General features: G+C 36.1%; 1 protein-coding gene across 1 annotated transcript in view; it reads right to left on the reverse strand.

Moving 5' to 3' along the window:
• Positions 1-4,065: 4,065 nt before the first annotated feature.
• Positions 4,066-12,528, reverse strand: part of LARS (leucyl-tRNA synthetase) — a 57,647-nt gene continuing 49,184 nt past the window's right edge. Inside the window, exons 31-32 of the mRNA XM_015821010.1 lie at positions 10,193-10,325; positions 4,066-4,445 (exon numbers count right to left, since the gene is read on the reverse strand). Coding sequence (XP_015676496.1) covers positions 4,240-4,445; positions 10,193-10,325 — 339 coding nt within the window. The 3' untranslated portion in view covers positions 4,066-4,239. The remainder of the gene's footprint in view (positions 4,446-10,192; positions 10,326-12,528) is intronic.

A 12,528-nucleotide genomic window follows, 5' to 3' on the forward strand; every position in this document is an offset into this window, starting at 1 on the left:
GCTTGGCTGCCCACAAAGGCTGGTTGAAGGACAGAGAAGCAGGGGGGGAAACAAAGCAGAAAATGTTAGTCTACTTTCATCTTGACTTCCTAAACACCCACGAGGCATTATATGATTTCTTGCAATGCTTCACTACTCATTACTGTTCTCAATTCCCAAGTACTTAACACTTGGTCTGTCCTTTACTTTTCCTGTGGGAAATGTTTTCTTCTTCTTTTAATAGTAATTTTATTAAAGATTATAATTACAATAGTATAAATAAATATAAACTGAAAAAATAGAGAAGATGCAGAAAAAAAGATAACAGAAACATGTGGGTATGTGTGTATGACTTCCTGCCCTCAACAATTCCAGTAATTTACCACTTTCTTTTAAAATACAAAAAAAATGATCTCTTCTTCCCATCTTATCTCTTCTCTATAAACAAATCCATAAAGCTTTCAGTCCTGAAGTCAGCAAAAGTCCATTGTTATCAGATATAACAGCATAGATGTTTTAACCTTGATCCAATGTATCAACTTTATATTCCTTCTACTTCTAACAATTTTAATCATCAGTCCCTCCAAATAATATTCTAGAACATGATTTCATTTTATTATCTCTTTGTCCCTACTCATTAAATTCTTCAGTGCTTTAACAAGCTTCTATTATAAATCCAGTATAGGAAAAGTATCTAGGTTCCTGTCTTGGTTTGTTGTTTGCATGTCTCTTAATTATTAAGACATCTGCCAGTTACTTTTATATTTCCAGTGTAACATCTTTTTCTATCTTGATTTGGTTGATTTGGTTAGGCAGAACCTTTTCCTCTTCCATAACAGCATTTAGACAGTCTATCTATATTAAAATTAACTTCTGGAGCCATTGTTCAAAAATATCCTTCGGCATTCTAAAGTTAAATATTTTCCTTCATTCTATATTTGTAAGTCAAATTGAACTGTTCTTCCCCTTTAGTTGTAATCTTTCATTCTCTCTAGTTCAGTCCTATCCTATTTTTTAAAATCTTTGGGTTTTTTTTAATTCAAAATAAAAGCATTTCCCATGGGAAGAATTCTTTATAATTAATTCCAAGGTCTGTCTAGACCCTTAGTCCATATGTAACTTTCTAAAAATCAAAGTTTTAAACATTCCTTTTGCTGTTTATTTCAAAGAATTTTTTTAGTTCTTAAATTGTAGTTAAAAGTATTTTAACTACAATTGTCAGACCTGTCAATCCAAAAGTTCCCAATAGCTAAAAAGCAGTTAATAAGCAATTTCTGAAAGTGATTACAAAAGGAAGTATGTGAGCATAGTGTGTTTTTAAAGGTGCCAATTATGGTTTGAGCAAGATGGTTATTCCCCCCTCTCCCAGAACTCTAAAACCAGCAGAGATCACTGTCTTGCAATCTCCTCACGAGGAACAACTGTCTGGAGCATTAACGGGCAAGCTCAAGTCTTCTTGTTTGGAGAGGGATTATCAAAGTCATTCTACTTGCTTTTTGGACTGTCTTCACTCTGCCATTTCTGGAAGTTTACGGAAAATATTTTCTACTTTTGTCCCCTTTCATTAAAAAAGAGCTAGCTTTGAAGAATTTGACAAGGAAGGAAGGAAGGAAGGAAGGAAGGAAGGAAGGAAGGAAGGAAGGAAGGAAGGAAGGAAGGAAGGAAGGAAGGAAGGAAGGAAGGAAAAAAGGAAAAAAGGAAAAAAGGAAGGAAAGAAGGAAGGAAAGAAGGAAGGAAGGAAAGAAGGAAAGAAGGAAAGAAGGAAGGAATTCAGGGGAAAAATAATAAATATAAAAAAGACAGAAGTCTTTACTACCCCAACATAATTTGGTTTTACAAGTTATAGGTATAAATTTAAATTTAAATTGAACTCTTACTCTATGGTTGCAACATCACTTCCATTTTTTTCTATCATCTACTCTTTTTTTGGACATTAACTCTATATATCCTAATTTTATTTTTTCTGTTTTGCACAAAAAGTCCAAATGGATTTTCCAATTGGCATTAAACTTAGTGTCTTTTCTCTAATCAAAGCTGTCAGTAACCAACTCTGCAAACTCATCTTCACTATTCGCTCTTCCATTATGGATGTCAACTCTTTCCACTGTGGTGCATTTTCTGTTTTGAAGTAAACTTCACACAGTTAATTCGACTTCCTTAAGATGACAGATCAACTCCCTTTTGTCAACAATTTTACAGAAAAAGGATAAATAGTAATAAACAAAAGAGATTAGAGGAAGTAAGAGAAAGAAGAAAAAAACTTAATTTACCACAACACAATTTGCTATACCTGTCTATCCTTGCAAACTATCTTGTTTTGCATCATGTCCCTACTTTGACTTTTCTTCTTTAAACTTCTCATTTTTTTCAGGTTGTCATCATCTGGTGACATCTTTGCTCTCTTTTGTGTATTTGTTTTGTGATTCAGTCTTCATTCTGACTATATGATCAAATCACCTCATATATGCATACCCACTCATGATTACCCAATTTTCACTTCCATATAACAGACCAGAAACAGACTCATCTATCACCATTTTTTGCTTCTTTCAATATTAATTTCTAATAGCCTATCATAAATCTTTGTTACAAATTTATACAACTTAAGATGTCTCCATCCATCTTTAATAAAAATTCTATCAAGATTTACAAATCACTTGCTCAAGTATGTGCGTGACTTGAAATTATTCAAAAATTATTCACTTTTGCAGTGATTTTTTTTAATCTTTAAATGTATCAGAAATAAAAAAACAACTAAACACACTGGACTATTTAATGACTGTGGGGTCCCTGGTGTTCTCTGAGCTTGGTTGAAGCTCAACAGGTCAAGTTCAACTCTGAGCTACAAAAATTCTCTTCTATCGTTCAATGATTTTAAATTATTATCAGAGCAGGATGAGAAAGTCAGTTTATCCATGGTGTAAAAACTGTAGGGAAAATAGCATCTGAACCATGTTCAGGGAAGCTTTGACACTGAAGCAAATAAGGGTGACAAGAGGGGAACAATGAAGCTTAGCTGAAAACAAATTAAGGCATTAATTCCAGGTGACCCTCAGCCAAATGTTTTTAAAGACTAAACTGTTCATCTAATAAAAATACATTGCACATTCCAAAGATAAGCCTCCATACTAGAAGAGTAACATATAGCCAATGCACTTAGAATTATTGAGAGCAGGGAAAAATGATACTTTTAATGAGACATCAAGGACAGGCTTAGACCCTACCTCATTAATACTGTAATGAGTATTTGAAAGATTGCTTTTATACAAACCTGTCCAGACATTAAAGGTCACAAGGGAACTAGATGAAATACATCATGAAAGGATTTCATGATTCTGAAGTCCTCTCAAGCAAACATCAGTATTTTCTCCCAATATCCCTGGCCATTTCACCTTTGTGTGCTGTGATGGCACAGTGGTTAGAATGTAGTATTGCATTTTAATTCTTCCAAGAGTCCGATTCTTACCGGCTCAAGGTTGACTTAATCTTTCATCCTTCTGAGGTTGATAAAATGAGGATCCAGATTGTTGGGGGCCATATGCTGACTCTATAAACTGCTTAGAGAGGACTGTAAAAAGCACTATTAAGTGGTATATAAGTCTAAATGCTATTTCTATCTTAATTAAAATCAATAGAAGGTAGCCCAAAACATAGAGAGATCATCAAACTGGAGAAGGCTGGTACAATGTGCAAGAAAGGGAAACAAAGGGCTATTTCACTGCAGTGAAATCTGATTCTATAGAGCTCTAATTTTCTTCCATCCCCTCATGGTATGCTGACTGCATGAAACACTTGATCCATGCACTGTCAAAATGAAAACATCAAATGGAAGCAAAGCTCCAGGGAGGTTTTTAAATAACATCCTGTTGCTTCTTCTGCTCTGAAAGGTGTCATACACCAAATTGCTGGGATCGCCTTCTCTCAAAAGGATGGCCAACTTGTGACATAGCAGTATTTCCAGTATATATAAATAGTCCAGTATTGCTATTAAGTGCCAATATTGCACGTGTGTCAAATTACATAAACATGATTTTAAAAAACTCTGTACCTTGGCTAAAAGTAAGAAGGACATTCTCAAGAAAAACCTCAGGCAAGGAAAATAGATTTATTGTATCCACATTTAAAAATTGCACGAGATTGATCTCCTTGCAAATGTACATTTTTCCCCTTGAAGTTAAGTTAGCATAAATTTAACAAGAATCTGAAAGGCATCCATGTTGATTAAAGATTCAACACTGATTAACCCAACACTTGCAAAATCTAATTAACTAAGTAAACCAATGTATCTCCAATATCTGTTGTCTGTCCATTCTCAGTGAGTCGGACCCGCTTTTGACCCAGGTCTATATGAAAGACAGCTTGATCTAAAATAGGAGACTTCTCAGCATCTTCCTTTCCAAGCACAGGAACACGTCGAGGTCCCCGGAGAGGATCATCAAATCGCATTAATTTTACTTTGGAAAGATCTGAAAAAGAATTTAAAGACATAATTGTAAGAGAGGTAACATTAGTATGCAAATCACAAAAAGGCTGATTCAAAAGACGTTAACAAAGATGGATGATTTTAACAGTATAAGCTGCTGTAGCCTGCCCAACTTCCTGAAGTGCCTTGATAGAGGCTTACATTTTGATCTTCAGGTCGATTGCTTTAAAGCAGGGGTGTCAAACTGCTGGCCCGCAGGCCGGTTGCATCATGCAGAGGCCACGCCCACCCCAGCTCCAGCAATGCAAAAAAAAGTTGTGATACGTCATGTAACGCGGCAAGTTTGACACCCGTGCTTTAAGGGATGGGGAAACCCTTCAGAACTAAGGCTTAATTAAAAGACAAGGGAGGAGTGGAGTACACACGCCGTTTGATTAAAGATGTGACTCATCAAGCAGAACCACCTAGAGGAGAACCCCCATTTTTCCATCCAGACAGAGATGTATGAAGGCTTTGAGTTCCCTGAATGTTCTATTAGTCTTGCAAATCATGTTTACATGAAGAGGCAGAGTTCCACTCACAATTCCACCCCTCTTAAGATACACTGAATCTCTGTCAATCTAAACTTCCAGGAGCAATTATAAAATTGCACTGATTCCATGAGGGATTTGGGGAATTCCCAAAGGATATTTAATTGTTTTAATGATGTTTAATATGATGTAGATTTTAATGATATTTTAGTAAGTTGTTGAATGAATTAACTGAATAAGGTTTGTATGTTAACACAACAGAACATTTTTACAGAACAAAATTATCTTTGCTGCTATTGTTTATGCAATGTATTAGAAATAGTAGTAGTAGTAGTAGTAGTAGTAGTAGTAGTAGTAGTAGTAGTAGTAGTAGTAGTAGTAGTAAAGTTGGAAGGAACCTTGAAGGTCATCTAGTCCAACCCCCTGCTCAGGCAGGAAACCCTATACCATTTCGGACAAATGGCTGTCCAGTCTCTTCTTTAAAACTTCCAGTGTTGGAGCATTCACTGCTTCTGGAGGCAGGTTGTTCCACTGGTTAATTGTTCTCACTGTCAGGAAGTTTCTCCTTAGTTCTAGGTTGCTTCTCTCTTTGGTCAGTTTCCACCCGTTGCTTCTTGTCCTGCCTTAAGGCGCTTTGGAAAATAGCTTGACTCCCTCTTCTTTATGGCAGCCCCTGAGATATTGGAACACTGCTACCATGTCTCCCCTCTTCCTTCTCTTCATTAAACTGGACATCCCCAATTCCAGCAGCCGTTCCTTATATGCTTTAGCCTCCAGTCCCCTAATCATCTTTGTTGCTCTTCTCTGTACTCTTTCTAGAGTCTCAACATCTTTTTTACACTGCGATGATTCACCTTCTTAAATTGTGCTCCTTGCTTACTGGCTGCCATTTTAAATGGGGTCTTCACAAAGAAGTCTCAGCTACTCACTCAGGTTGCTGAGAAAGACTAGCTCTTGAGAAGCGTCACCTGCGTATCATTGACAAGACATTCTCCTAATATCTTGCTATGTTTTTATTAATGACTTGGATAAAAAAAATAGAGAGACCAACTTAATAAATTTCCAGGTAATATTAAATTTGGACAAAAATAGATTTCAAAATGGTCTTTAAAAGATTAGAGGAATGAACTGAAATTTACAGAATGAAATGCAAGGTCCTTCACTTAAAAATCAAATACCCATTAGCTTGATAACAGTACTTGTGAAAAAAGATTTTGCCTGCAAAACTGAATACAAATCAGCAATATGATGTTGCTGGGACAAAAAAATCAATATTAGGCTGAATCAATGTAGCATAGTTTCCGAATTATAGAGGAAATAGTTCCACTTCTTTTGCATGGGATTGGTTCAATCCTAGTACCGCATTTAACTTCTGGGCGCTGCACATTAAAAAGGATTCAGAGTAATTGGAATAGATTCAGAGAGAAGCTATGAGGATGATCAAAGGACTAGAAACTCAGTCCCGTGAAGAGAGATTGAAGGAGTTTACAATATTTAACCTTGAGTGTGGAGAGAGATGATAGCAGTTTTCAAAAAGCTGAATGGATGTCACACAGAAGAAAGCCAAGACTTGTTCTATATTGTTTGCAAAAATTTTCTAACAATAAATGCAGTTTGATAATGGAAGCAATTACTCAGATAGGTGATGGATTGTCCTTCACTGGATATGTACAAGTAGAATGTAGACAAACACAGAGGATACATTAATTTAAATTCCTGCCCTACACAGGAGATTGGATTCAAAGCCCTGAATAACAACTCCTTTTAATTTTATGATTCTCAATGGATTCACTTACCTCCTAGTGGAAAGAAGATGGAAACTAATCTACACGCCAGGAAAATCTAATCTAAAGAACTACACATTCCCTCTCTACTCCTTAATCTTTGTCCCATTTGAATCTCTCTCTTGTTCTTGATGGTCACATATACATTTCCTTTTCTCTGACAATACCTATACCAGTGATGGCGAATCTTTTAGAGACCGAGTGCCCAAACTGCAACCCAAAACCCACTTATGCATCGTCGGGTGCCAGGTGGGTGTGGCCCATTGGGTGGGCGTGGCTGTGGTGGTAACAGCAGACTGGGTGGGAGTAAAAAGTTCAATCAATCAATTCCAACTTTGCAAGATCTTTTTTTTCCTGCGAGAAGTTGAAATTGACTGATTGACTGAACATTTTTTTTTCTACACGGCGGCGGAGGCCTAAAGCGAAAAGGTTTTATAAAACCCAGCTGAAGGCCTAGGACTGGGGCGATGGCACGCGTGCCCACAGAGAGGGCTCTGAGTGCCACCTCTGGCACCCGTGCCATAGGTTCGCCACCACTGACCTATACTGACTCTCACCAGGCAAATCTTCTATTTCAGTAAATATACATTTCACCAGATATTTTCATGCAGAGGCTGAACATTAGATTAGATAATCTAATTAGATAATTAGGTCATATAATTAATTAGACAATTGATTATTATTAATAATGCTTTATTAATTAGATAAATTAGATAAATCTTTATCTCCATTCAATAAAGGGTTGTGAACTGAGTAGTGGCTTAAATGTCTCTTTCCAACATTATGAGGTTAATTAAGTTCCTCCAAAAAAGAAGGTGTGAAACACGTCCAAATCCTGTTACAACAACTGACTTTAAAAATCACCTTATATGATATTGTTTTTCCTGGTATATTACAACCAGGAAAAAAAACCTATATGCATGTACTTGAAATTACACTGAATACACATGTGCAGGGTTGACAATAACAATAACAAAAAATAAGCAAACCCCTCCACCAAGCCCCTCCCTTCTCTTCATTGTTATGATTTTAGATCATAATCCATCCCAAATGGCTTTACTTTAATGAATTCTTAATGGCAAGTATCTATTTTGGTGAAATAATGCTAAATTGTCCAATATTTTCCTTGTGAAAAAAAGTGTCAAGGGGTCACCTTAAAATTATCCCATTTAAAAATAGTAATGTGCTACAGGCAAAGAATTTCAGACTGTTTTAGGAAAATCTAACAGCAACTATCACAAAACGTAAGGAGCTATTTCTCTGGAGGCTAAGACTCTCATTTACAAAAGCCTCTCACTGTCATATGTAAGAATCTTCCCTCCCTTTTTTATGATTTCATTTCTTCATTTCTAGTAAATATGTTGCAGAGGGGAAGCTGAGAGGAGAATCAAGTAATGGTTTTACCAGCGATATCATTTTATATGCTACTGTGAAGGGGAAAGGAAGGGGCAATTATAGGCTATTTGATACTATCCTTTCCATAAAACTAGAAAGTGTTCTAAATAAAAGCAGCTAAGTTATCTCTTTTGTCATGAGGTACAATAGCCTTTTTTTCTTTTTGAAGAAAGAAACCTTTTCAAAAGCTACAAGCCACTTCTCAGGGAATTGCTAAACAGAACTTTCCTAATGAGCCGGCTATTTTAGTCTTCCTAAGTTCACAGCTTGCTTTCATCAGGCAATCTTTTTAAGTGCCTGCCTAAGAGTGACATCTTCTGAAACAACCATTCAGAAGAATTACGGATTTAGTCTCAATGGCTTTTCATTCACTTCAAAACAGTCGGGTTGTGGATCTCTCATAATTGGCCTGCCCAAGTTTGAAATGTGTTGTACTGTTTTTGCCTGGCAAGACAAGTTGTGTATTTTTTTTTCCCTCTCAGCTGTTTTTCAAGAAAACAGATTCACATCGAAATATGAAAATTGTCTCTTTCCCGAAGATCAAAACACACAAGCAGCTGAAGTGATAAGAAAATAAATTATCTTTCTGATATGGAAAGTTTGGGCCTAGGTATAATTTCCTATTTGGATATAACTGCTGGGATCAGCAAAGCCACAGAGCAAACAGGACAATATCTCCTTGTTAAAAGAAGCTTTGTCAACTCACTTCAGCCCAGCAACTGTAGTTCCGGGCTCAAAACTTTGGTGAGTTTAACTAAAAAATTACGATTCTTGCAAAGAAAGGTCTTAATGGTAAGAATCAAAACATTCAATTTATGGTGGAGAATGTGGAATTAACTTAAAAATATAAAGTTTAACCATCTGCGTTCTTAGAAAAGATTATTTGCAGGAATAAAGTGTAAAAGAGGAGAGGTATACATAGACAGTGTTCATGAACTTTCCTTTTCCCTTCCTGGGACTAGAAATTTGGAAGGGGAAGCATTAATCACTCAATATCAACCTCAATCTCTTGTCCATATAGCTATCAGCTTCAGCAAAATATGATTATGCTCCCCACAAATATTTATTTGATTGTTTATTTGCTAGATTTCTATTTTTCCTTCTTGTTCAGCAGCCCAAGGAGTCAAACACTTACTTCTCCCTCCCGTATCTTTCCCCAAAACCATAAGGCTGTGAGGTAGGATGAGCTGATTGACTTGCCCCAAATCACTCTGTGAGCATCTGTGGCTAAGGGTGGACTAGAACCTGGATCTCTGCATGCTAGGCCAGCATCATAACCACTACACTATATTGCCTCACCACTCATCACATAATTTCATTGTCCATCTGCCACTGCACCTCTTTCTCCACAGAGGTTTCCTAAACCAAAGCAACTTTATAAAAACCCTTCTTAATCTTTTTACCCGGATTAGCAGCATTTGATAATCTTGCTGATGTTAACATGCATTTTAGTTTTTGTCTGTATTTAGACACATGTATCCAAATTTAAGCTTTAGAATAAGGAAAATAATGTAATGGTAATGAAGCAATCTCTATAGTCAGAAGTTGAAGAAAATTCTTGTTACAACACTGATTTGGAAGCATTTTCTTTTTGAAAAATACAACGTTGTTTTAGTATAATCTAAAATTACAAAAGCGATTTCATCTTCACTAATAAAAATACATTAAATTTAATGTATTTGGCTTTTATTAACTTAATTTCCTCCTGGCGAGCTAGAAAGAGATACTTTTTCACCACAGCACTGAGTATCACTTCTGGCTATTGAGTAAGAAAGTCCATTTGCTTCAATTCCTTAAGATTGCAAGACATTATGGCCCATTGCTTTGAGGGAAATAGAGTTAATACTTGCCACCTAGTACTAATTACACATCTGGAATTTTTAAACCAGCTCCTCCAAGTTTCAGAACACAAGCTCCTTCAAGCCCAGATCATAGTGGATTGGGCCTCAGTTCTGGTCTTAGACAAGAGATCTAGATACAGTGCTGTAGTCTTGCCGAGAACAGAGTACTATTCTATTTCTTCTAAAAAAAATTCTAAAATCTGTCTGAAATTAAAACTTGAATCTGAATCCACATCTTACCTTTGATTCCTCTGTTCATCTTCACTAAGCGTCTTATTATTGCATCTCGGCTATCTCCTTGCCTGACTTCAATCTTTGTAGAAAAGTGGCCATTTGCTGGTTGAGGGTTTATTAGACAGATAGGCACACCAGGCTGTAAAGAAATTTAATTTTTTTAAAAAAAATCTCCATGAATTTTTCAAAGTCAACTGAGGACAGAGACTCAGGATACACAGGCTTATACCTAGCATCTCCTCTTATCAATAAGGCTGGCTTCCAATTGTGCTAAACAAATTGAATATTTAAGCTGCAGCAGATAAGCTCAGATTCTACATATACATTTTTAAAAATAATTTATTCAAACATTTCTTTAAGGAAATACCAAAACTTTATTAGACTAAAATGTCTCATATGTTTGTGAGGATTAGTTTTACTTCTGAAATTTGACGGAATAGTGACTAGATCAAAATTCATCAGGCTTAAGTGGAGATTCAAAGCCTAACCCAGATGTATATAACACACTGGACTCTAATTCTCATCATTTCAGAAAACATCAAAATGACTAGGAATTCAGAAAATGGTTAGTACACTTGGATGCAGAAAGCAGATCATTACATTACCACACAAGAACAACCATTTGTTCCATGCTGTTGTAAGTTATGCGCACTCATTTCTGACACGGTTGTCAGATTTTCCATGTTTTCTGCATTACACTTTTACAGAACTAATGGATAAACCGTCATGGAACTTTTGATAAGAGCAACAAGATTATTGTATGGATAAAGATGGAAAGATCTGGCAATACCTACAACAGAGAAATGGTTGGTAAAGATGATAGAACTTGCTGAGATGGCCAAAATGATCTGTTGGATTAAAGCCAACATCTACATTTAACTGTTGACTGGAAACCCCTTACGATGTATGATTTTCACAATTAGATATATTATAAAAAGGAGAGAGTTCTTTTTATAGAGCAGGCATGTCCAACCTGTGGCCCGACAGCTAGTAATGTGGTCCCACAGGATCATAAACTTTTAATTATGTGATTTTACATCATATATATTTTGTATGCAGCCGAAAACAATTCCTTTTCACTCAATGTGGTCCAAGCGAGCCAAAGTGTTGGACACCCATGCTTTAGAGAAAAAGATAAATTTACAATTGCTTAACTGCTGCAAAGAAAATCAAAGGAACTCTTTGCAGCTTTTTTCTTTCTTTTTTCTTTTTTTTCCACCATTGTTTTTTTCTTTTTCCACTTTAGCTTTCTCTTTTATTCCTTGTTCTTTTTTCCTTCTTACTCTATTTTAATTTCTATTAATTTTTGCTCTAATTTTAATTGAAATGAAAACTTTTAATAAAATTGTATTTAAAAAGACAATGAAATGAGTGACATCAGGAATAGTGGAAAGGAAGAGACTTGACAGGTAACCCAGAGGAACAGGATGGTTAGAAGTGATGGACTGGGTCCCAAGAGGGAAAGAAGTTTAGAGAAGAAAGACTGAGGTAGAAGAAAAAGGGTAGTTGCCCTTTCCCTCCTTTAGCATATGACCTTCATACCAGAAGCCAAAGCAGCAAAGAGCAGCACCAGATAAGGGACAAAGGGGGGAGGGACCCCTAATGTTGATGCTAACACCAGAATCAGTGAGTTATGTCCATGACAAAACACACAGCTGTGATAAATCATGAGAAGAGGAGAGCAAGATGACAGAAAGTCAAATCAAGGGAGACCGGTGGAGGGGACCTCAATATGGATAATATAACAGATACATGGATAAAAAAATAAGTGATGCTAACATAGAAAATAGGATACAGATAACAGAATGAATTGGTAGGCAAAGGAAATAGGTTAAAGCTACTATACAAAAGAGATTATCAACTGCTGCATGAAGTTGCTGCCAAACAAAAAGAGGAAAAAATAATCTAAAATCAACTACAAAAATACAAAATGAAAGAAAGATAAAACTGTAGTAATTAAGACTTGTTGGGAATTGGACATTTGGGCAAAGAAGAAAACCAGAATATCAGGGAGAGAACTCAAAATTATAATAATAGAGCAAAATGAAACACAATAGGAAAATCACAGGAATGTGAGAAGAGTACACTGATGACACAGAAATAGGCTCTAGGAGATACAAAAAATAGGTTATTGTATATAATAGTACATAAACATAACTTGTACAATAAATAAAAAAGCTGCACTTTTCATTTCTCTAACAAGTTTTTATTTCCCATACTGCAAGCTGCAAATTAACATCCTTTTTTTCAATGAGGGTTGTCACATTTCCTGCCAGGGCTCCTATCATTCCCAAGCTTTTGACATGCATCAGATTGTAGTTCCAGGTTCCTAAACGGCTCTC

This window comes from Protobothrops mucrosquamatus, unplaced genomic scaffold, assembly GCF_001527695.2.
Source record: "Protobothrops mucrosquamatus isolate PMUCROS unplaced genomic scaffold, P.Mucros_1.0 scaffold_159, whole genome shotgun sequence".
Taxonomy (NCBI): domain Eukaryota; kingdom Metazoa; phylum Chordata; class Lepidosauria; order Squamata; family Viperidae; genus Protobothrops; species Protobothrops mucrosquamatus.